This window comes from Hemibagrus wyckioides, linkage group LG05, assembly GCF_019097595.1.
Source record: "Hemibagrus wyckioides isolate EC202008001 linkage group LG05, SWU_Hwy_1.0, whole genome shotgun sequence".
NCBI classification, from domain to species: domain Eukaryota; kingdom Metazoa; phylum Chordata; class Actinopteri; order Siluriformes; family Bagridae; genus Hemibagrus; species Hemibagrus wyckioides.
This window is the reverse complement of record NC_080714.1, coordinates 2,777,711-2,804,258: the sequence shown is the minus strand read 5'-3', so window position 1 is coordinate 2,804,258 and position 26,548 is coordinate 2,777,711. Positions and strand designations below refer to the sequence as shown.

At 44.9% G+C, this 26,548-nt stretch overlaps 1 protein-coding gene across 2 annotated transcripts in view; it reads left to right on the top strand.

The window, feature by feature from the left end:
* Positions 1 to 19,998, top strand: part of si:ch211-158d24.2 (multiple epidermal growth factor-like domains protein 9) — a 34,939-nt gene extending 14,941 nt beyond the window's left edge. Inside the window, exons 3-6 of one of the 2 annotated variants that reach the window (XM_058390291.1) lie at positions 779 to 918; positions 5,016 to 5,165; positions 9,993 to 10,265; positions 15,049 to 19,998. In XM_058390291.1, the coding sequence (XP_058246274.1) occupies positions 779 to 918; positions 5,016 to 5,165; positions 9,993 to 10,265; positions 15,049 to 15,512 (1,027 nt within the window). In that variant the 3' untranslated portion in view covers positions 15,513 to 19,998. The remainder of the gene's footprint in view (positions 1 to 778; positions 919 to 5,015; positions 5,166 to 9,992; positions 10,266 to 15,048) is intronic. The other variant, XM_058390292.1, reaches the window with a different exon arrangement.
* Positions 19,999 to 26,548: the final 6,550 nt, after the last annotated feature.

Sequence of the window (26,548 nt, the reverse complement as noted above, 5' to 3'; positions counted from 1 at the left end):
TAATGTTACTAATAGTTGTAATGCTAGTAGTAGTAATAGTCATTGAAGGAGTAGTTGTTGTAGTGATAGTACCAGTAGTAATAGTAATAATAGTGTAGAGATACTAGTAGTAGTAGTGTTTGCATAAGTAGTGGGAGTAGTAGTTGTGGATGTAGGGCTACTACTACTAGTAGTAGTAATAGTAGTACTAGTAGTAGTAATTCTAATAGTAGTAGTTGTTGTAGTCACAGTAATAGTAGTAGTTGTAGTAACATTACTATTAATAGTCATAATACTAGTAGTAGTAATAGTTGTTGAAGAAGTAGTTGCTGTTGTAGTAATAGTACTAGTAGTAGTAATAATAATAGTGTAGTGATACTAATAGTAATAGTTGTGGTTGTAGTAATAATCATAAGTTTAATAATAATTAGTAATAGTATTAGTTGTATAGTCATACTAGTGATATTAGGTTGCATAATTAATAGGAGTACTAGTTGTGGTAATACTACTATTACTAGTAGCTGTAGAGGTAGAACTACTATTACTACTTGTAGTAGTAGTAGGAATTCTACTACTAGTAGTAGTTGTAGTAATATTACTGTTAATAGTTACTGAAAGAGTAGCTGTAGTAATAGTACTAGTAGTAATAGTAATATTAGTGTAGTAATAGTTCTGTCAGTAGTAGAAGTTGTAGTAGCAATGTTAGTTGTGGTATGTTTTTGTTCTAGGTGGTGTTTGTGTGTTTGTGTGTGTGTGTGTGTGTGTGTATAGTGATGATGTTCTCTGTCTCCTCTCATAGCTCGGGGACGTGTGTGTGTAAGACGGGAGTGTACGGCCCCAAGTGTGACGACTGCCACCCGGGATTCTTCCACTTCAGCAGCTCGGGGTGTCAGCCGTGTCAGTGCAATGGACACTCCACCTACTGCCACCCACAATCTGGTCAGTGCCCCAAACACCCTCTTACCCTCTCACCATCCGGTCAGTGCCCCAAACACCCTCTTACCCTCTCACCATCCGGTCAGTGCCCCAAACACCCTCTCACCCTCTCACCCTCTCGCCATCCGGTCAGTGCCCCAAACACCCTCTTACCCCTCACCAGCCGGTCAGTGCCCCAAACACCCTCTTACCCCTCACCATCTGGTCAGTGCCCCAAACACCCTCTTACCCTCTCACCATCCGGTCAGTGCCCCAAACACCCTCTCACCCTCTCGCCATCCGGTCAGTGCCCCAAACACCCTCTCACCCTCTCGCCATCCGGTCAGTGCCCTAAACACCCTCTCACCCTCTCACCCTCTCGCCATCCGGTCAGTGCCCCAAACACCCTCTTACCCTCTCACCATCCGGTCAGTGCCCCAAACACCCTCTTACCCTCTCACCATCCGGTCAGTGCCCCAAACACCCTCTCACCCTCTCGCCATCCGGTCAGTGCCCCAAACACCCTCTTACCCCTCACCATCCAGTCAGTGCCCCAAACACCCTCTCACCCCTCACCATCCGGTCAGTGCCCCAAACACCCTCTCACCCTCTCGCAATCTGGTCAGTGCCCCAAACACCCTCTTACCCTCTCACCATCCGGTCAGTGCCCCAAACACCCTCTTACCCCTCACCATCCCCAAACACCCTCTCACCCTCTCACCATCCGGTCAGTGCCCCAAACACCCTCTCACCCTCTCGCCATCCGGTCAGTGCCCTAAACACCCTCTCACCATCCAGTCAGTGCCCCAAACACCCTCTCACCCTCTCGCAATCTGGTCAGTGCCCCAAACACCCTCTTACCCTCTCGCCATCCGGTCAGTGCCCTAAACACCCTCTCACCCTCTCGCCATCCGGTCAGTGCCCCAAACACCCTCTTACCCTCTCACCATCCGGTCAGTGCCCCAAACACCCTCTTACCCTCTCACCATCCAGTCAGTGCCCCAAACACCCTCTTACCCCTCACCATCCAGTCAGTGCCCCAAACACCCTCTCACCCTCTCGCCATCCGGTCAGTGCCCTAAACACCCTCTCACCATCCAGTCAGTGCCCCAAACACCCTCTTACCCTCTCACCATCCAGTCAGTGCCCCAAACACCCTCTTACCCCTCACCAGCCGGTCAGTGCCCCAAACACCCTCTTACCCCTCACCATCTGGTCAGTGCCCCAAACACCCTCTTACCCCTCACCATCCAGTCAGTGCCCCAAACACCCTCTCGCAATCTGGTCAGTGCCCCAAACACCCTCTTACCCTCTCACAATCCGATCAGTGCCCCAAACACCCTCTCACCCTCTCGCCATCCGGTCAGTGCCCTAAACACCCTCTCACCATCCAGTCAGTGCCCCAAACACCCTCTCACCCTCTCGCAATCTGGTCAGTGCCCCAAACACCCTCTTACCCTCTCACCATCCGGTCAGTGCCCCAAACACCCTCTCACCTTCTCGCAATCTGGTCAGTGCCCCAAACACCCTCTTACCCTCTCACCATCTGGTCAGTGCCCCAAACACCCTCTCACCCTCTCGCCATCCGGTCAGTGCCCCAAACACCCTCTTACCCCTCACCATCCAGTCAGTGCCCCAAACACCCTCTCACCCTCTCGCCATCCGGTCAGTGCCCCAAACACCCTCTTACCCCTCACCATCCAGTCAGTGCCCCAAACACCCTCTTACCCCTCACCATCCAGTCAGTGCCCCAAACACCCTCTTACCCCTCACCATCCAGTCAGTGCCCAAACACCCTCTTACCCCTCACCATCCAGTCAGTGCCCCAAACACCCTCTTACCCCTCACCATCCAGTCAGTGCCCCAAACACCCTCTTACCCCTCACCATCCAGTCAGTGCCCCAAACACCCTCTCGCAATCTGGTCAGTGCCCCAAACACCCTCTTACCCTCTCACAATCCGATCAGTGCCCAAAACACCCAAACACCATCTCGCAATCCGGTCAGTGCCCCAAACACCCTCTCACCCTCTCACAATCCGGTCAGTGCCCCAAACACCCTCTTGCAATCTGGTCAGTGCCCCAAATACCCTCTAACCATCTGGTCAGTGCCCCAAACACCCTCTCACAATCCGGTCAGTGCCCCAAACACCCTCTCGCAATCTGATCAGTGCCCCAAACACCCTCTCACTCTCTCACCATCTGGTCAGTGCCCCAAACACCCTCTCACAATCCTGTCATTGCCCCAAACACCCTCTCGCAATCCGGTCAGTGCCCCAAACACCCTCTCACCCTCTCACAATCCGGTCAGTGCCCCAAACACCCTCTTGCAATCTGGTCAGTGCCCCAAATACCCTCTCACCATCTGGTCAGTGCCCCAAACACCCTCTCGCAATCCGGTCAGTGCCCCAAACACCCTCTCGCAATCTGATCAGTGCCCCAAACACCCTCTCACTCTCTCACCATCTGGTCAGTGCCCCAAACACCCTCTCACAATCCTGTCATTGCCCCAAACACCCTCTCGCAATCTGGTCAGTACCCCAAACACCCTTTTAACCTCTCACCATCCAGTCAGTGCCCCAAACACCCTCTCACAATCCTGTCATTGCCCCAAACACCCTCTCGCAATCTGGTCAGTACCCCAAACACCCTTTTAACCTCTCACCATCTGGTCAGTGCCCCAAACACCCTCTCACAATCCTGTCATTGCCCCAAACACCCTCTCGCAATCTGGTCAGTACCCCAAACACCCTTTTAACCTCTCACAATCTGGTCAGTGCCCCAAACACCGTCACCCTCTCGCAATCCGGTCAGTGCCCCAAACACCCTTTCACCCTCTCACCATCCGGTCAGTGCCCCAAACACCCTCTTACCCCTCACCATCCAGTCAGTGCCCCAAACAACCTCTCACCATCTGGTGGTATTCTATAAGCCACCTTTAAACCTACATGCTGCTTTCTTTACTCATAGCTACTTAGTCTCTTACACACACACACACAAATGGACATGCTGTTATGAACATGTATTCTCACACACACACACACACACACATGCATATTCATGTTTTATGAAAACCAGCACCCACATCCTGTCTTTTTAATGGTGGTTCCATATGAAGTAGAGGGGTGCCAATACTTTGTGCAGAGCTACAGATGGGAAAGCACCAGGAGGACACAGTCAGGAACTGTTGTACATATGAAATGACCGGTATGACAGAAGGATGTGATGAAAGAAGCCTGAATAACTGGACAGAGTGACACTAACACTATAAATGTTTTTAGAACATTTTGCATAGACGTTATTACAGTAACGTTACACAGTGACCTTCATATCACCTGCTGAAAACTTAATTAACATCCTGAGAACATTTCAGTTATAGCTGTGTGTGTGTGTGTGTACATATCAGCATGTCTTTGTGTGTGTGTGTGTGTATCTGCATCCATGTTCATACCAGCATGTCCTTGTGTATGTATGTGTGTGTGTGTGTGAGTGAATACATATGTGTTCATACCAGCATGTCTATGTGTGTCCCTCTAGCCGTCCATCTGTCTCTCTCTGCAGTGTGTGTGTGTATATGTGTGTGAGTGCAGATGGAAGCTTGGTTCTGATTTACTGCCCACCTCACTCATAATCCTGCCCTCCCTGCCCCTCCCCCAGTTTCCCACAATGCCCCTGGGTCTCACCATGTCTTGGCTCACGAGTCGCTTGCTGTAAATCGTGTCACATGTCCATACACTTGGGTCATATCATCACACTAACATGTGCTTCTGCCTTAATGAATATGCAAAACAGAGGGCGGAGTCAATGCAAATAGACTGACCTTCAACCGCTCAGGTCATATCATCAAACTAACATGTGTTCTCTGTTTCTGCCTTAATGAATATGCAAAACAGAGGGCGGAGTCAGTGCAAATAGACTGACCCACAACCACAGCATGATTTACCACAACATGAAAGTCACCTTGGAAATGGAGATCATTCTGTTTGTGTGTGTGTGTGTTTGTGTGTGTGTGGACATGTGAGCATGTGTGTGTAAATTTATGATTCTTTATAAAGAATAAATTTCTTCACAGGACCTTATTTACATATCCTCTCTCTCTCTCTCTAACACCCCCCCCCCTCAGGTGTGTGTATGGACTGTCAGGACAACACTCAGGGGCACAACTGTGAGGAGTGTGTACCACGCTACTACCGAGCCCCAGGTGGAGGTGTGATGGATGAGTGTTTGCCCTGCCCCTGTCCCAGCCACAGCTCTACAGGCACCTGCCACCTCGGTGAGGCATGCTGAAAGGAATTCTGGGAAAATAGTGGAAGTGCTTCACGGGCTGTAATTCTGATGTTTCACTTTTAATCACACGTTTAATGATTTATTACCTCAGGGTAGAGAATGTGGGCAGAGCTTCCTGGAAGTATACTGACTGGTGTATCACAAGACAATTCAGTTATTTCTAGTGTGTGTGTGTGTGTGTGAAGGGAGAGTGTGAGTAGAGTGTATATGAGGAGAATGTGTATGTGAGGAGAATGTGTGTGTGTGTGTTTGTGTGTGAAGGGAGAGTGTGAGAAGAGTGTATATGAGGAGAATGTGTATGTGAGGAGAATGTGTGTGTGTGTGTATGTGAGAGGAGACTGTGTGTGAAGGGAGTGTATATGGAGAGTGTGTGTATGATGAGAGTGTGTATGGAGAGTGTGTGTGGAGAGTGTATGGAGGGAGTGTGTGTGTGTGTGTGTGAAGGGAGTGTGTAAGGAGAGTGTATGTGAAGGGAGTGTATATGGAGAGTGTGTGTATGATGAGAGTGTGTATGGAGAGTGTGTGTGGAGAGTGTATGGAGGGAGTGTGTGTGTGTAAGGAGAGTGTATGTGAAGGGAGTGTGTATGTGAGGAGAGTGTGTGAGAAGAATGTGTGTGTGTGTTAAGGGTTTGTTTGTGGAGAGTGTGTGTGCGTGAGAAGGGAGTGTGTGTGGAGAGTGTATGGAGAGTTTGTGTGAAGGGAGTGTGTATGAAGAGTGTGTGTGTGTGTGTGAAGGCAGCGTGTGTGGAGAGTGTGTATGGAGTTTTTGTGAAGGGAGTGTGTATGGAGAGTGTGTGTGTGTGTGTGTGTGAAGGGAGTGTGTATGGAGAGTGTGTGTGTGTGTGTGTGTGTGTGTGTGAAGGGAGTGTGTTTGTGGAGAGTGTGTGTGGGTGGAGTGTGTGTGTGTGTGTGTGTGTGTGTGAAAGGAGTATGTATGGAGAGAGTGTGAGGAGAGTGTGTGTGCAGCCTGGAGTCTAAAGATGATCTTGATGATGATGATGTTGATGATGGTGGTGATGATATTGATGAAGTTGATGATTAAGGAAATGATGGTGATGATGAAGGTGGGGGTGTACAGACATGGCAGGAGGAGTGAACCACCGCAGACAATCTGGCAGCTGCCTGTCTGTTGGTGTGAAGAGTTGTCATGGTAACACAGATCGATGTAGGAAATTAAGGAGGAGCTATGCAGAGTCCTGATGAGAACAGAGCTCAGAGTGTGTGTGTGTGTGTGTGTGTGTGTGTGTGTTAGACGATCAGTCAGCTTTCCCGCTCACCCAGTTCCCCAGTGTCATCAATATTTCAGACTGACTCCAACTGAGCTGCATGTGTGTGTGTATGTGTGTGTGTATGTGTGTGTGTGTGTAGATAGTCTAACTCTTACTAAGGAGTGTGTGGAGCCAAATCACATTGTGTTACATCATATAAATCAATGTGAGTGTGTGGGTGTGTGTGTGTGGGTGGGTTTACAAAAATGTGATGAGCCACAGAGGCAAGGCAGGAAGATAGTGGGATAGACAGAGAATGAAAAGGCAAGAGAGAGAGGGAGAGAGAGAAAGAGAGAGGGGGGGCATAAGGCAGAGAAAGGCAGACAGAGATTCAGTTAGTTAAAAAAGACAGTTAGAGAACTCTTCTCTTCTCCTCTCCTCTCCTCTCCTCTCCTCTCCTCTTCTCTTCTCTTCTCTTCTCTTCTCTTCTCTTCTCTTCTCTTCTCTCCTCTCGTCTTCTCCTCTCCTCTCCTCTCCTCTCCTCTCCTCTCCTCTCCTCTTCTCTTCTCTTCTCTTCTCTTCTCTTCTCTTCTCTTCTCTTCTCTTCTCTTCTCTCCTCTCCTCTCCTCTCCTCTCCTCTCTTGTCTTCTCCTCTCCTCTCTTGTCTTCTCCTCTCCTCTCCTCTCTTCTCTTCTCTTCTCCTCTCCTCTCCTCTCCTCTCCTCTCCTCTCCTCTCCTCTTCTCTTCTCTTCTCTTCTCTTCTCTTCTCTTCTCTCCTCTCTTGTCTTCTCTTCTCTTCTCTTCTCCTCTCCTCTCCTCTCCCCTGATATAAAGCTGGAATGTGGAGAGAGACACAGTAGAGTAGAGTCAGTGCGCCACCTGGTGGCTGAAATATAAAGTTTATTTCATGAAGGCTGAATGAACAGAGGAGAGTGTTAGTGTGTGATTTTCTTAGAGATTAAATTTTTTACTGTCTGTGATGCATCTAATCTAATCTAATCTAATCTAATCTAACAGGTCATTGTATCCAGTTCATCTTCCACGTGTGACTACAGGGAAAAGAATGACCAATGCTCCTGTAGAAGGTTTACCCAGTCCCGCCCACTCCTATAAAAACTTTACCCAGTCCTGCCCACTTTCATAGAAACTTTACCAAGCCCCGCTCATTTCTATGTAAACTTTACCCAGTCCTGCCCACTCCTATAGAAACTTTACCCAGTCCCGCCCACTTCTATAGAAACTTTATCCAGTCCCACCCACTTCTATAGAAACTTTACCCAGTCCTGCCCAGCCCACTCTTATAGAAACTTTACCCAGTCCCGCCCACATCTATAGAAACTTTACTCAGTCCCGCCCACTCTTATAGTAACTTTACCCAGTCCCACCCACCTCTATAGAAACTTTACCTAGTCCCGCCCACTTTTATAGAAACTTTACCCAGCCCCGCCCACTCCTATAGAAACTTTACCCAGTCCCGACCACTCCTAGGTAAACTTTACTCAGTCCCACCCACTGCCAAAGAAACTTTACCCAGTCCCGCCCACTCCTATAGAAACTTTACCCAGTCCCGCCCACTCCTATAGAAACTTTACCCAGTCTCGCCCACTCCTATAGAAACTTTACCCAGTCTCGCCCACTCCTTGATAAACTTTACTCAGTCCCACCCACTGCCATAGAAACTTTACCCAGTCCCGCCCACTCCTAGCAAAACTTTAAGCGTTCCCATTTATTCCCAGAGAAACTTTACTCTTATAGAAACTTTATCCAGTCCCACCCACTGTCATAGAAACTTTACCTAGTCCCACCCACTTCTACATAAACTTTACCCAGCTACTGGGCCACAGCTACAGCCACTCCTGTAGAAACTTTACCCAATCAGGCCCACTCCTATAAAAACTTTATCCAGTCCTGCCCACTTCTATAGAAACTTTACCCAGTCCCGCCCACTGCCATAGAAACTCTACCTAGTCCCGCCCACTCTTAGGTAAACTAAGACCTGAGCTTAGATTTTAGATTTCTTCTACCTATTTGGGGTTAGGAGGAACCAATAAATATAATAACCAGATATTATTTTTGAACATGAAGCCACTTCTTTTGTGTACAACAGGTTCCAGTTACAAAGAATTAAGTATTATGGTGCACACAACCAAAAATGTGATGTCCATGTATGTGGACACCAGGTTGTAGGAGGTTAACCATTCCCATTTATTTCCATGAAAACTATGACCTTTCCCATGCATTCATGCAGGAATTTTAATCAGTCCCGCTCACGCCCACAGAAACTCTTAATAAACTTGATTGCTTTTAAGTTACAGAATATACAGAAAGATTTTCAGACAACATGGATTGAGGATAAATGAAATGACGTGAAGCCTCAGCAGTTGCTGCACTGCTCTATGTTAGCTGTAACATTACAGAAAGAAGAATTGAAATGCTTCAGCTTAATGAAGTTATCGACGCAGTAAACAGAAACACATAGATAACGGAGTCGCACGACTGATTGATACGAACACGCGGCACTTGAAACAAAAGCTCGGCTCCTGAGTAATCACGCTCTTTTGTACATAAGGTTGCAGGGTGTGTATAGCCTACAGGCGCGTGTTTATCGGGCGTCTGTCAGAGAGATCTATCGCACCGATCGTTCAGTAGAATTACTGTGTTTCTATCTGAGATTGTTTACATTTTCATCCAATTGGAGTCTGATTAGCACACAGTGTGCATGAAAAAGATGAGGTTTAGACTCACATTGAGCTACAAAGTGACTGAATTAGTTTCCAATAACTGTGTCCTGAAGCGTTTTATTCCTCTCCTAACACAGCAGTCTTTCCTACAATTACAGTTTATTTATTTATTAATCCTCATTTATAGTTATAGTTATATTGTGGAATAAAACAAGCTAGGTCATCTTCTCACTTACTGATATGAACTATAGGAAGTTAAGAAGACAGAAAAACCCACAAAATGTATCTCATCATTTTAACAAAATACTGCAAAGTGCATGCTCCACTAAACATCTGACTGTTACACCTTTCCCTCTGACTGTTACACCTTTACTAGACTGTTACATCTTTATATTTACATGTTTTCTTGTTGTAAATAAATCTTGAATGCTGAAATGTCGCCCCCTACTGGGCTTGCTTATGTGAATGAACAGACCCACAGGCCACAAACTTTCTCACAGGCCACTGTGCCCAGCTTCACCGCCGACAGGTGTGAAGAACGCACACTTAGCCACAAACACACACACACACACACACACACACACACACAAATTCCTGACCTTTTACTGAGTTGGAACATGAACCGTGTTTATGCAGGGCGTCAACACTAGAATTTTTTAGTTGTAACTAGTAAGAATTATTCAGAAATGGAAGAAACACCAGAGTGGAAAATAAAGCTTGTTTTACTGTCGCACACTACAGCTGGTGTTAATGCTTTCAGCTCACAAGACAAACCTTTCAGCTGTACCAGTGACACACACACACACACACACACACAGCACTATTTCTCCTGTAGGATATGCCAAGTAAAACGTCTGTTGTTTATTTATTTGCTGTGTGTGTGTGTGTGTGTGTGTGTGTGCGCGTGTGTAATTTTATTAACAGACTCCAGCAGCGGTCACGCTGCTTGTGATGAGTGTAAGCCTGGCTTTGCTCCACCTACATGTGAAGTGTGTATAGACGGCTTTTATAAAGTGGGAAGCGAGTGTGTGCGCTGCGAGTGTAATGGGAACGCCGATCCACGCTCAGCGCCCAGGATCTGCCTTCCGGAGAGCGGGCGCTGCCTCCTGTGTGCCAACCACACCGCTGGAACACACTGTGAGCTCTGTGCCTCTGGATACACTGGAGATGCGCGCGCCCACAACTGCACACTGAGAGGTGTGTGTGTGTGTGTGTGTGTGTGTGTGCCTGCAGATTAATTACAAATTACCAAAAAAAACCCACCAAGTGTACACTTTCTTGATTAATGAGAAACTATCAAACAACAGAAAACTTGAAATTTACAGAAAACTAGCAAATGACACTAAACTAGGATTTAACAAGAAACTAGCAAATGTAGGAAACTAGCAGTTTCCAGGAAACTAGCAAACATTAAACTAGGGAGTAACAAGAAACGAGCAAATGCAGGAAACTAGGAAACAACACTAAACAAGGGTTTAACAAGTAACTAGCAAATGCAGGAAACTAGCAGTTTACAGGAAACTAGGAAACAACACTAAACTAGTCATTAACAAGAAACTAGCAAACAACACTAAACTGGGGTTAACAAGTACTAGTAAATGACAGCAAACTAGCAATTCATACTGAACTAGCAAACAACACTAAAATGGGGTTAACAAGAAACCAGCAATTGCAGGAAACTAGCAGTTTATAGGGAACTAGTGAACCAGACTAAACTCAGAAATGACAGGGAAACAAAGCAAATGACATGAACCCAGCGCGTGGCGCTAAAGTGACCGGATAACGACAAACTTTAAACGTTGCAAGCAGACAAGCAGAAAATTTTGTGAACAGTGAATGACAGAAAAGTAGCGAATTCAAGAAAACTAGCATTAGCAATTCTGCGCATACCACATGGAGATTAACCCTGACTGTCAGGAACAGCTGGACAGTTCCCTGCCAGGCCCAGAGAGGGCGCTGGCAGGTGACCCTTGGAAGCCTGCTTCTTTGTGTGTCTTTTGTTACGCCCTTCCTATTGTTCCTATCCTGATTGTGTCACCTGTATCCCATTAGCCCTAATGTCTACCCCTATAAATAGGGATCCTTGCGTTTGTGTCCTGGTCCATGATTGTTATCTGTACCGTGGTTTCTGTTGGGGTTTTGTTTGCTAGGTTCCATGTCCAAGCTAAGGTCTAGGTTTTATTTAGTTTAGTTAACCATGTCTTGTGTTACGTTTGTTTCCCTATGTCGCGTCTTAAATGTAATAAAAGCAGTGCTTTGCTGAATCCTGCGCATGGGTCTCATTACACCGTGTGCTGGCGTGCGCGCACACACCACGGGCGTCATCACCCTGCATAGGGCGGGGGTCCCAGACGTTACAGAATCATGGACCATCTCTGAGACCCAGCGGGATTCCCAGCTAGTTCCTGTCTTCGGTAAGGATTTGCAGTCTGCTGGCTAGAGCCCTGGACAACCGGTGGATGGCATCCGGCGGATCCTTTTCCCCGTTTCCCCAGGGAGGTGTCCCCATCTTCGTTATGGTCGAGGACGTCGCTCCCTCAGGGAATTTACAAGGAGGACATCACTCGACTTCAGGCCATGGGGGGCACCCCCTTTTTATCGGTCCCACTGGAGGCGGGCTTCCACCACCTTGTCAGCCGGGGACGCCGCTCCGCGATGGAGTTTCCGTGGAGGACGTCACTCGGCACCACAGGTGGAAGACGCTTCCCTCCCGTTTCTTTCCAGGGCCGGATGTCAACTTACCCCTGGGACCTGGGGCATCGCCGTAGACTGCATTTATGAACTACATCAGGCCTTGCATCTCCCCTCTATGAACTACATCTTCTGCCTACTCCTGAGGCGTCCCCTAGGCGGAGGTTGGGCACTTCGGGAGCTGCGCCTTAGAGGAGGGGGTTATGTCAGGAACAGCTGGACAGTTCCCTGCCAGGCCCAGAGAGGGCGCTGGCAGGTGAACCTTGGAAGCCTGCTTCTTTGTGTGTCTTTTGTTACGCCTAGGGTCGCTGAATCCTGCGCATGGGTCTCATTACACCGTGTGCTGGCGTGCGCACACGCACCACGGGCGTCTGGGACCCCCGCCTTATGCGGGGCTCGAACCCATTACGCCCGTGGTGTGTGCGCGCACGCCAGCACACGGTGTAATGAGACCCATGCGCAGGATTCAGCGAAGCACTGCTTTTATTACATTTAAGACGCGACATAGGGAAACAAACGTAACACAAGACATGGCGTGGTTAACTAAACAAAACAAAAACAAAACCTAGACCTTAGCTTGGACATGGAACCTAGCAAACAAAACTCCAACAGAAACCACGGTACAGATAACAATCATGGACCAGGACACAAACGCAAGGATCCCTATTTATAGGGGTAGACATTAGGGCTAATGGGATACAGGTAACACAATCAGGATAGGAACAATAGGAAGGGTGTAACAAAAGACACACAAAGAAGCAGGCTTCCAAGGGTCACCTGCCAGCGCCCTCTCTGGGCCTGGCAGGGAACTGTCCAGCTGTTCCTGACACTGACTCTGTGTTCATATTTTATCTTTTGTTATAATTTTTGTTCTCATATAGACCTGTCAATCATTTGAGCTCATTTGCATATTAGACCACACCCACTCTGACTCTTCTGGTCTGATGAACAGATTCACCTGAGTGGCCATTTATTAGCTTCCCGTCTAATGATAAATGTATGAAACTCTGCCGGGTGTTTAAGTGAATACTCGAGCTTTAGATCACGCTAATATTGACAAAAAACTATTTTATACTTTAAAAAAAAAGTGTTTATGTTGATATCTACGCAACGCTCATTTACAGGAAGACGAAGAATGCCTGACTTGGTTTCATGACTCGATTTGAAGTTAGAGCATTCAGAAATGTGACAATAACTCAGGGAACCATACAAATGACGCCTTTGTATTTTTGGATACAAGTCTTTTCCTGTAACAGAGCGAATATAAAAAGACGTGACCACTGGGAAACAGTAAACAATGAGAGCCGAGTGCTGGAAGCAGTTATTTATGAGCGAGTGTGTACTGGTGTGCAGCCAAAAACGTCAGGAAGAGGCAAAGGTCAGGATCCTTAACACTTAATGCTTTCAGAGCAAAAAAGGAAAGTGGACACTGAGAAACACGCGCAGATGACACATGACTCAATTATATAACTGGATACGAGTGAAATTATTTGTAAATCCAACACAGCATCCTTTACCAATAGAGGCATAAATGAGTCAAGAATATTTTGATGTTATCTACCTCCTTCCTCCTTAAATTCCAATTGAGTCAACATCCCCGAAACGGATTCATGTTGCATCACAGGCTTGAAAAGGTCTGTAAATTTTAGTAAATTGTACATAATTGCCCTAAATTACCACTACTTCCTCGGTGCCCTGTAAAAGAAGAAAGAGTTATTGTGCGTCTGCAGGAGTGCGTATCCGTGCTGATGACATTATCTCGAAACGGGTTAGTCATCATTTTGCTCATCGTTTCATTTTCAGCTTTCCACCATGAAGTGTTAATCGACGCTTATGTAAAAAACTACAGAAACATTTGTCAGTACATCTGAATTATTAAAATTGTTGGTTAAGCACAAGCTTACAACATCATGGATACCTGAGGTCTGGGTTTTTTCAATGCAGATGTTTTAGTATCGTATTATGAAATTCTCTCAATGTTTTACAAAGCTGGATATGATTCACGGAATATTGCTAGATGAGCTGTAGACGTATCAGCTTGGATTGTTGAAGAGATTTTTTGAATAAAAAATGTGCATACGGTGTCCTGCAAAAGTATCAGAACAGCAAGGCCAGTTCTTTGATTTGTGCTCTACACAAGATCTTTCGGTTTGAGATAAAAACAAGACATGAAACCTCAAACCTAGAGTAGTTTAAACAGAACACATCTGGGCGACAAGAAACGCTATCCAGAGGGATGTGCTCAAAATAAAAGCTTCCACGTTTTGAATGTTCAAATCCAAATATCAGGAAAATCGAAGTCTGAAAATCTTTTCACGTTCTTCTGTTCTTCTCAAACATGAAGGTCTTTAGAAAAACAACAGTGTCGGCCTTCCTGTTCTGATACTTTTGGAGGAGACTGTTGAACTGAGTTCGATCGAAACAGTCGGCCAGCAGAATTTTTTTTTCTGATAAACATTAATGCACTCTCATTTTACCGACTGAAAAAATATTTCTCATTTCAAATGTAATAGGACAGAGACAACGTAACCTGATTTACGGCATAAAAATTCATCATCATGCTATTGGCTTAATGCTGGATTAAGTCTTGTGAAATCCCCACCATCCTAACCCTCCTGACTCATCAAGTATCATCACTGGATTCAAGGGAAAATAAATCTGGACTTAAAGTCATGAGATGATGAGTATTCAGCTTTATTTTAGGAACTATCTGATACTTTCTTGGAAGCATCTCAGCTTCTTTTTTTAATTTTTATCAGGAACCTGATTAAAAAGAGAGGCGGGCGGTAACAAGTGGGAGGTGACAGGCGGGCGGTGTTCGCAAAACATTTTCAGATTACAAGAGCTTCTTCTGAATTATCTGAAGTGGTCTGTGGTTAAAGTCTTCAGCTCCAGAACCACAGGGTCCTCGACTAGCATTGCATCTGTCCGCAATCATTGGGTTTCAAACATATTTCAAGGAAAACAGATCTGTGGAGGTTTACCAGTTTAGTTTGGCAATGAAACCTGAAGCAAAGCTGTGGTGAGTCTGCTTAATATTTATATCAGACCAATCCATCCAAATGTTTCATTTTAAAAGGCACATTGTCGCCAATGTTAGCATATGAAGTTACTGGAAATGTTTGCTGAAATAAAAACTATCCAGTGTGGAGTTCATTGCACTACATCCTGCTGTAAATATTAATATAATCTCAAAGTAAATATTTAATTTAATCCAGAAAAAAGCTGTGAGTTTCTCATTAATACTTATTTTTGAGAAGTCGTAATTATTTACCTTCTCATCTTTCAGCCTCGAGGACATTCCCGAATCCCACAAGAACTTCCATCACCACCAGCCCGCAGGGCTCCACCTCTGCACCTCCATCGTCCCTCCTCTTCACCTCGTCCCCTAGCAAAGCCCCACCCCTCCAGTCCGGCTCCGGAGACCCCACAGCTAGCAACAGCACGGCCTCTGCGCTCGCTGTGGTCTCGTGGACGCAGTTCAACGTCATCGTACTAGCCGTGATCATCGTCCTGCTGGTGCTGCTCATGGGCTTCGTGGGCGCCGTGTACACGTATCGCGAGTACCGCAACCGCAAGCTCAACGCTCCGTTCTGGACCATCGAGCTGAAGGAGGACAACATCAGCTTCAGCAGCTACCACGACAGCATCCCGCACGCCGAGCCCGGCGTCCTGCTGGAGGAGGAGCAATGCTCTGCACCGTCCAACGGCCAGCTCGCTTTAGCACCCGCCGCTAACGTCTTCAAGGCGTGACAGGAAGCGCGTCTGCGCCAGACAGCGGAAAAGACGCTTCACATTTCCAAGACATCCAGCTAACATCTCAGTCCGGTGGATCATTAAGTTAAACCCGCTTAAGAACGCGAAGCGGAAGAAACTTTCAAGGTTTTATCGCTCTGTCTCTCGCTGTTGTATGTGCAAAGCGCTAAAATGTGGGGAGATGGCCGTGAGAATCAAACAAGATGCTGTACATTTTTGACCCTTTCTCATGGAGCTAACGCTAACGTCATCGCCGCAACGGTGCCACATACGCTACGAAGCATGCTAATGAGCTCTAGGATCTGACACTACGTCATTTTCAAAGAACGAAGGCTTGCACTTAGAACTGAAGATAATGTCTCAGTGCAGTGACTAATCTGTTTCAACTTGTTACTTCCCGTGTTTATGCTATGTACAAAAGCGTGAAAGGAGGCTCACATTGATAAGATAAAGATTGCTCACCTGGCGCTAGAAGCTAAACTCAGTTTAGTCAGCGTGGGATCACCGCACCATTTCTGATGCCATGGATGGAAAAAAAAAAAAAATATATATATATATATATGAGGAAATGTGAGCTTTACTTTGTCACCCGCTAATGCTTGGAGCTAATGCTAACATTTCAGTCCAGTTGTTGGCTCTCTTAAGACAGTTTTGAAGAAGTTATGTACAAAAATGCCAATGCTTACACCCAGATACAATCATCTCTAAGGCTTAATTTCATACGAAATGCAAAAGTAAGTGCACCCAGGAGAAAGGTTTCAGAAGAATCTCCTTCAGAAGCTAATGCTCGCATCTCTGTCCAGTAGCTTGACCTTTGATCCCCTGCTCTCTTGTGTGTGCTCCTGGAAATCTAACCATTTCTGAATAGGAATTGACATCATTAGGAAGCTGAAGCTAACACATGCTAATACTAGGGAGCTGAGTTTGCCGGTTAAACCAGCGAAAAAGGTTAAAAGGTGTTCGCTAAAGCCAGTGTCTGAATCTGTCCAACACTCAGACCTCGAGAGTCGTTAATCTGGAGTGATTGACAGTTTTGGACTGACCCCTCTGCAAAACCCCACCCCATTTTTTCTATTTCCTTGCCGGAAACATGCTCTGGTGCCACGTCCCTGCTTTCAGTCATGGTAAATATTTTGGGTTTATCGTGTAAACATGTAATAAAATTGATCAGCGTGTTGATCGAGCCACCATTAAACAGGTTTATAGCCAACGTTTCGCTCTCATTGAAAAAAACTGCTGAAATGAAATAATGTTCCAGACGATTGAGTCATCCTGCGGTTGTTTGGAATCGTTTTAGCCGTAGCGGTCATTAGAAAGTGTTTGTTATTTTTTTGCTTTATTACTAGCAAACAGCGTGGCTACATCGTGACTTGTGTAATCTCCCTGTTTGTCATCAGACAGTATCCCCTGCCACCCGTTCGGCAGAACCGAGCCGTAAGAAGCGAGCGAAAGATCTTGTGCTGATGGCCACGCTAATGTGAGCTGAACTGTTTCCAACCCAAATATTATGAGACATCTTCCTTCAGGCAGCGCTCTCTGGCCCAGGTTCCTCCCCCTCAGCTCAAGCTGAATGTCAGTGACGTAAATATGAGCATATCCATAGAAACACATCTGAAGTGAATCACACCTCTGACGTACAGATCTGATTTTGCTTTCTGGGATTGTTGCTACACACCCAGTGATGAACTCCCGTTATATACATGACTTTAAATGGCTGAATGATTTTACAACAATAAAAAAAACGTCATTTCGTATGAAGTGCTTCAAGCAGAAGAGGATTTTTCACCACGGAAACCGAGATTATTTCTTTATTTTCCCAGTCTAAACTTTCCCTCTGAACTACCACTCTACACTCTTGATTTTTAGCCCCGGAGGTTCACACATACCTTCGCTCTCGGTGTTACGACGTCATGTGCCGATGCATCGTGATCATAATTTTTTATGATTTTTACCACAGAAATTAATCTAAATGAACACAAAATAAAATATAATCCAAAACATTTTTATTAAAAAGATTATTAACTTACATTCCAGTCAAAAATCCTAAAATTGTAATTTTATGAAGCAAAAATCTTTGAACCACCATATGCACCTTTCTGAAGCCATTATGCTGGCCACACCCCCTCACTTACCTTTCTGCAGAAACCCATCCACCTCTCTAAAGCCACCCTCTTGGTCAGACCTCACCTATCTGCAGGCTTCCTCTTGGTCACACCCCCTTACCTATCTTAAGCCATCCTCTTGACCACACCCCCCAGCTATCTGCAGGCTTCTTCTTGGCCACACCCCCTCAGCTATTGCACACTTCCTCTTGGCCACACTTCCTCAACTGTCTGCAAGTTTCTTCTTGGTCACACCCCCAAGCTATCTAAAGCCATCCACATGACCATACCCCCTTAGTGATCTGCAGGCTCCGTTTTGGCCACACCCCCTCAGCTATCTGCAGACTTCTTCTTGGCCACACCCCCTCAGCTATTGCAGGCTTCCTCTTGGCCACACCCCCTCAGCTATTGCAGGCTTCCTCTTGGCCACAACCCTTTAGCTATCTGCAGGCTCCCTCTTGGCCACACCCCCTCAGCTATCTGCAGGCTTCTTCTTGGCCACACCCCCTCAGCTATCTGCAGGTTTCTTCTTGGCCACACCTCCTCAGCTATTGCAGACTTCTTCTTGGCCATACCTCCTCAACTGTCTGAGAGTTTCTTCTTGGCACACCCCCTTAGCTATCCACATCCACATGACCATGCCCCCTCAGTTAACTGCAGACTTACTTTTGGCCACACCCCCTCAACTGTCTGCAGGCTACACCTCCGCAACTATTGCAGGCTCCCTCTTGGCCACACCCCCTCAGCTGTCTGCAGGTTTCTTCTTGGTCCCACCCCCCTAGGCTATCGAAAGCCATCCTTTTGACCACACCCCCTCAGCTATCTGCAGGCTTTCTTTTGGCCACACCTTTTTGGCTATCTGCAGGATTCCTTTTGGCTACACCTCCCCAGCTGTCTGCAGGTGTCTTTTTGGCCACATCCCCATAGCTATCTAATACCATCCTCTTGCCCACACCCCCTCAGCTATTGCAACCTTCCTCTTGCACACACCCCCTCAGCTGTCTGCAGGGTCCTTCTTGGTCACACCCCTTTAGCTATATAAAGCCATCCTTTTGGCCACGTCCCCTTAACTATCTGAAGCCATCCTCTTGGCCACACCCCTTCCTCAATCTGAAGCCATCCTCTTGGCCATGCCCCCTGACACATCTTTGCAGACATCCTTTCAGCCATGCCCCCTCACTCATCTCTATAAAGACTCCCTAGTTAGGTAAACTGTTAAGTCAGATTACATTGATTTTTATCTTACTGTGTGTTGAAAATCACACCGATTATATTGTAGAGTTCTCGGCACATGACCGTTACTGACATGTCACGACACAAGGTCTCGGGTGAAGTGCAGAACATCAGCGACATGAGAAAAGATTCAGTCTGATGAATGATTTCCAGTGAGAACGACCAATACGAAACAATCTAGCGTGTGTTATTTACCCTGTGCTTGTTGCTAGTGATGTTAACAAACATAAGAATATGTTTGTGTGTGTGTGTGTGTATAGAGCTGGATTCTATACAAGATTGTACAAAGACATTCTGGAGATAAACAGATGCTGCACGGATTCCCTCAAAGTTTGGACGCAGTGTTCTGAAACTGAAAAGCCATCGAATACACATCGGGTTTTGTTTTTTTGTTTTATTTTTAACCAGCAGAAAATACACGTATGTCTTAAAGACTTTTGGAGAAGAGCTGTGTGTGTGTGTGTGTGTGAAATGAAATGTACAGGTCTGTGGTTTTTTAATGAAAAAAAAGAAAAGAAAAGACAAGAAAAAAAATCCCTGGAAATGTGATGTGGCTGAAAAAAAAGTGCAAATGAACTGAAACGGACTCGCGACCGGACTTCACCTTTGTAATAATGTATTATTATTATTATTATTATTATTATTATTATTATTATTTGAAATCATATTTATTTTTTTGTGTCCATCTGTGCTATTGCGTTTGTTCTGCATTTCTCGCGTCCGTGACCTCTCGAGTGCGTCAAACGGAACGGAAAAGACGTCAGAAAACGTCAACATCCCTTTTTCTTTTCAGTCATGAGACAAAATGCTGTATGTTACAAAAAAAACCCAAATTCTCAGAAGCCTCTTCAGATTCTTGTCATTCCCAAAAGACATGCAATGGAAATATATAAAATAACACTCTACCTTCTGTTCGAGAGGCAGATTTTTTTTTATTTTTTTGCCTCATGAACATACAGAGCTCCATGTGTCAAAATGTTCCTGCTCACACTGCATCGAGAGTAATGTTTCAGCATGGGTTTGTATTTCAAATTAAATCTGTAGTAATAATAGTGTGTATCATAAACATGGGCTTCCTCACCGCTTCACCGCTTCGTCACTTCGCCTCACCTAGCAAAATTCTGTTTTTTTTTTTTTTTACACATTTTCATCAACCACAGAACAAAAAACATTTGCTGAGATGAACAGAAGCACAAGCCTTACACTGTTTAAACCTGGGAAAACGTAAATAAACCTTTTTGCAAGACTTCAGAGGAAGCCAGACCTGAACATGGAGTCAGCGCTAAAATGAGTAGTAGCATTTATTTGTCATATATACATTACTGCACAGTGAAATTCTTTCTTCACCTATCCCATCCTTGGGGGTTGGGGTCAGAGTGCAGGGTCAGCCATGATGCAGCGCCCTGGAGCAGGTGGGGTTAAGGGCCTTGCTCAAGGCCCCAACGGTGGTAGCTTGGCCCTGTTTAGGCTTGAACCACTTGAGCTACCACCACCCCTCTGAATAACGAAAGATAAAGATAAAATAAAGAAAGAAAGCGGGCAGCATGGTGGCTTAGTGGTTAACATTGTTTTCTCACAGCATGTTCTCCCAGTGCCTGCGTGGGTTTACTCTGGGTTCTCCGGTTTCCTCCCACAGTCCAAAAACATTGGTCCAAAACCATTAGGTTGATTGGTGATTCTAAATTGCCCATAGGAGTGAGTGTGAATGTGTGTGGTTGTCTCTCTATATGTGGCCCTGTGATGGACTGGTGACCTGTCCAGGGTGAACCCCTGCCTTTCGCCCAATATGCGCTGGGATAGGCTCCAGCAGATCCCCGTGCTTCCAGCTTCTAAATAAGAAATCTTCTCTGATATCACAGGACTTTCCTTTGTTTAGTTGTTATGTCTTGGACCAGAAACTTGATGGCTTGCTTTGGGCTTGGCCCTTTCATAAGAAGTATCACATACACACACACACACAACATCTCTAAGGAGCCTTTCAGTTCATGGCCTCCTGTGGATTTTTTTTTACCTTGCTTTAACCATATTTTTCACTTTCTTTTTAACATGCCGTTCAAAGCAAAAGTATGTGCGCCCTGACCTTCATGCCCTTATGTGGTTCTGAACCAGAATTTCTGCAATAAGACTGAGAAGCTCAAACACTGCTTCAGAAGGTTGGAGAAAGCGGGAGATCTCGAGTGTCCTGTGCAATCATGATCGTTAGCCATGTCTGCAACAATAGTACAGTAGTGTGAAAGTAATCTGCTCTCAAATGATTCTGCTCTTAATGCTTAATGCTGCTCTTAACAACTTCTGAGATGATGGAGTTATTGAAAATGTCTGAGCACAGTTCGTCCATCATCTGCTTCATACTCGACAACAGATTCTCTACATTGGTTCAATGCATGACAATGCTCCTGTGACGAAAGCAAAGAAGCTCCATGAAGACATGGTGTGGACATGAAGGTTAAAGAACATGGAAGATCTTGAGTGTCCTAAACAGAGCCCTGACTCTGACTCAGTCCCACTGAGATGAACTGGACCTGGAGTCTCCTCAACATCCCAACATCAGAGTCTGCTGCTCTTGTAAATGAATGAATGAATGAATGAACTCCAAACCCAACTCCACAGCCATATTCCAACATCTAATGGAAAGCCTTCTGAGAAGAGATGAGTATGAAAGGGAGATTCGATCTGGCGTGAGATGTTCATCAGGAACATGAGGGTGTGATAGGCAGTGGCGCACAAACTTTTGGCACTGCTGTGTATTCAAAATCCTTTATATTTCGAGTTTGGTGGTCATCCCGGAAAGTCCCAGCTCAGACATCTTAGATTCTCGGTGGATTTTAATAAAAGTAAATAAAAAATAAAATAAAATAATGGCTGGGTTAATGCGGCAGAGCTGTTCCCATACCATATGCAAACAATTTACTGTGTGCTTCTTACCACAATATGACTGAAGATTCGCTTGTAAATGTCATCTTGAATCTCTCGCTACGAAAAACGCTGGAAAACTGCTGAGTCAGTGTGTTTAAAAACAGAGCGGTGTTCCCCAAACATAGGGGAAAATCCCACTGTTCCCCTCTCTCTCTCTCTCTCTCTCTCTCTCTCTCTCTCTCTCGTGTGTGTTTGTGACTCACATGGGTCTCTTCTGAAATTTGTAAATATTTTGATTGTGTGCAATCAGATATGCTGTCCATCAGAGTTGTATATTCAATACAATGGACATTTTTTTGTTCTGTTTTTTACTGATGTCCTCCAAGACACACAGCTGTACAGACCCATTATTCAATTCCAGTAAAAGCCTCTTGCGGTCCAAAAAAAAAGAGAAAGAAAAAAACAGAGCTGAGATTGTTTGTTGAGTCCTGTTGCAATGACTGAACCTCGGGTAAAGAAAAAGGTTTAAGAACCTGTTTGATTTGATTGGGTTTTAATGTGGTTCTGATTCGTTTCACATGAACCTGAAACAAAAAAAATCCATCCTTGATGGATCCGTTCAACAAAATACGATTCGAAATGGATGGTAAGCAGCAGCATTGTTTATTTATTCATCCTTAGTAATTGTGACTAAATTTCACTGGTATAAACAGACCGAAATAACTCAATTAAATAAACATATAACAAACAAACAAATAAACGAGCTGAAAAAAAAACATGTTCTGGTCAATTTAGATATATGTCCAAGCTTCATGTGAATCCGTGCAACCAATCATGAGTGTCGAGTGTTGAGTAAATTAGGCTCCACCTTGCTGATCGGCATGTGGTGGTCATAGTCAATGTCCACTTAGGATGAAGACTTTGTCCACATATCTACTTCGGTGTCTACTTTGCTGCTTGGACCCCTAAAAACCCATTCTGTTGTCCACATGTCCATGTAAGTAAAATATATTTACTATTTTTATGTAGAGAAAGTACATATGTTTGAGTGCGTAGCCAAAGAGTTTGGGTACATAAGATGTTACGCTTGTCCACCATATTTGCAAATTTGGTGCTTGGACCCATAAAAAAAACAATTCTGTTTTAATCTATGTCCACTTCCAATGAAGAATTTGTCCAAATGTGTACTTTGATGTTCACTTTGGTACTTGGATCCATAAAAAACATTAAGTTTTAGTCCATGTCCTCTTAGCATGGGCATTTTTTTCACGTGTCCACTTGGACCTCTAAAAAAAGCATTAAATTTTTGTCTTTCACCACTTATGTTGGCCACTTTGTTCACATGTCCACTTTAGTGCTTGGGCCCCTAAAAACTTATCAAGTTTTAGTCAGTGTCCAATTAGCATGGACAGTTTTTTCACATGTCCACTTTGGTGCTTGGACCCCTAAAATAACTGTTCTAATTTAGTCCATCTCCACTTATGTTGGACACATGTCCACTTTGGTGCTTGGACCCCTAAAAAAAAACCCTTAAATTTAAGTCCATGTCCAATTAGCATGGACACTTTTTTCACACATCTACTTCGGTGTCCACTTTGGTGCTTGGACCCCTAAAAATCCATTCTGGTTTATTCCATGTCCACTTAGGATGAAGACTGGACACTGGACAGAAATTCTTTCCGCATGTTCGCTTCAGTGTCCACTTTGTTGCTTGGACACCTAAAAATACCCACCTGTTGTAGTCCATGTCCACATTTTGTCAGGATGAAATATGAAAGCAGATAGTTGCACTGTATTACTTAATATAAACATACACTTTAAAGCTTTAGCGGGATTGATGAAATTGCCGGACTTGTCATAAGGTCAGTATGTTTACTGTCTGTGTACTGAGTAGTCTTGACTCTGTAGTAATCAGTACTAAAATGAATCCTAGCCTGAGATTTAAGTTTAAACATTCTTTAATGATATCTCTGCTAAAACAGTTTCTCTGTACATTCCTGGGACATATTTTGTGGATGATGTTATAAATTGTTATAAATGATGTTATAACTCATGTTGCTCAGAAGACAAGCAACTGTTAAAAGAATTTCCTCTGTTTGTTGCACGTTTACAACGTACATTAATCGGAACCCGCGCCCATTTATAACGCATCTAATGAAGTCGGGTTTGTCATTGCACCGTCTTTCACCATCCTGTTCTCTTTCCAGTTAACATCTGTCTGTGTGGTTTACCGTCTGCTTTATTCATTTGGCAGATGGTTTCAATCCAAACATCTTCGAAAGTAAATACACAGTCTAGCAGAAAAGTCTAGCAGAAAAATTACACATCTGACGTCAGGTCCAAACACAAGCTCTGGGGAAAAAATTCAAGGCAAATCTTTAACCACTGATCGACTAGCACCTTGATAATGACACCATTTTTATGTCTGTGATTATGGAATTTTGTAGTTTGTTTAGTTTGTTTTCAACAACAACAATTTGTCAACACAACATGTGTAAGTGTATGTGGCACTAGGCAGACACCATTATCCTGAGATTATTACATTTATCTCATTTTAATTACAACTAAACAATTGGGGGTTAAGGGCCTTGCTCAAGGGCTCAAAAACAGCAGATTGGTCGACCTGGGATTTGTATTTACAACCTTCCAATCATTAGGCCAATGTCTTAACAACGTCCCATCTACCACTTTATAGATACTGTGTATAGAATTATAAACAACAACAACAAACTTCTGTTAGCTCATATTCGAGTGTGTCTGTAACAGACCATCATCTATTCTACACCAAAGAAGATGTGGGGCAGTGGTAGCTCAAGTGGGTTGTAGCTCAAGTGGGGAAGTGGTAGCTCAAGTGGTTAAGGCTCTGGGTTGTTGATCGGAAGTTTGGATTTCAAGCCCCAGCACTGCCACACTGTCACTGCCGGGTAATTGAGAAAGGCCTTAACCCTCCCTGCTCCAGGGGCACTGCTTCATAGCCACCCCTGAGCTCTGACCCTGATTTCCTCAGCTGGGAAATGTGAAGAAAATAATTCCTGTGTGCTGTAATGTATGAGTGATGATAATAAAGGCTTTTTCTTCTTACCGTCCAGCCAAACCAAGAAAGCCACATCAATCCAAAGTGGATAAGAAATTTACCCTCTTAGCCAGCTGGAGAAAAGGGCCCCATATTTTTCCAAATGTATTAGAAGAATCCCTAATGAGAGTCTTATCTTTGGCAATTTATTGAAAAAAAACGTACAAGTTAATTGGGAATAAGACAGAGGAGTTGATATTTTGCAATAAATCAGTATTGTTCTCAAGTCTGATAGCACAGGCCAGGGTAACAGTAGATAGGGAAGGCAATGAGGAAAAGAATTGTCAGGACTCCAAACAACGCAGTTTGGCTCAAATTTTTCCCCAATTAATTCTTATAATGTGTCGGAGACTCCTATCCAAAAGTTTTATAAGGATGGACAGAGCCAGAACATGTGTGATGATGTCTGTGTGAGATCTATGAGACTGTTGATCTGGAAACATCAGCATACATCTATACTTTAGCGTAACACACAATGTACTAATTAAAACCATCTTGCACAAAAACAGGAGGCATGTACACGCTCAAAAATCTCTGACCAAACCTTCTCTGGTCTTTCTTGCTCCAGATCCCCATCCCAAAGAACCTTTGTGTAATTTAAGGAAACGGTGCGTATGAGATGGCTCTGATTATAAATATAGGAGATTAAACCTTTCAGAGTTGGAATTGGTGTCAAAAAGACTGTGTTGTTACTGTGGGTATCTGTGGAAACAGGATGTGTAACGACAAACCTGCCTAGAAAGTGAATGTTTGTCCAAGGATTGCTGAGAAGGTGGAAAAATGGTATCTATATACACTATATTGCCAAAAGTATTCGCTCACCCATCCAAATAATCAGAATCAGGTGTTCCAATCACTTCCATGGCCACAGGTGTATAAAATCAAGCACCTAGGCATGCAGACTGTTTTTACAAACATTTGTGAAAGAATGGGTCGCTCTCAGGAGCTCAGTGAATTCCAGCGTGGAACTGTGATAGGATGCCACCTGTGCAACAAATCCAGTCGTGAAATTTCCTCGCTCCTAAATATTCCACAGTCAACTGTCAGCTGTATTATAAGAACGTGGAAGTGTTTGGGAACGACAGCAACTCAGCCACGAAGTGGTAGGCCACGTAAACTGACGGAGCGGGGTCAGCGGATGCTGAGGCGCATAGTGCGAAGAGGTCGCCAACTTTCTGCAGAGTCAATCGCTATAGACCTCCAAACTTCATGTGGCCTTCAGATGAGCTCAAGAACAGTGCGCAGAGAGCTTCATGGAATGGGTTTCCATGGCCGAGCAGCTGCATCCAAGCCATACATCACCAAGTGCAATGCAAAGCGTCGGATGCAGTGGTGTAAAGCACGCCGCCACTGGACTCTAGAGTAGTGGAGACGCGTTCTCTGGAGTGACGAATCGCGCTTCTCCATCTGGCAATCTGATGGACGAGTCTGGGTTTGGTGGTTGCCAGGAGAACGGTACTTGTCTGACTGCATTGTGCCAAGTGAAAAGTTTGGTGGAGGGGGGATTATGGTGTGGGGTTGTTTTTCAGGAGCTGGGCTTGGCCCCTTAGTTCCAGTGAAAGGAACTCTGAATGCTTCAGAGTGCTTTGGAGCTGGTCCCTTCCTCTTCCAACATGACTGTGCACCAGTGACCAAAGCAAGGTCCATAAAGACATGGATGACAGAGTCTGGTGTGGATGAACTTGACTGGCCTGCACAGAGTCCTGACCTCAACCCGATAGAACACCTTTGGGATGAATTAGAGTGGAGACTGAGAGCCAGGCCTTCTC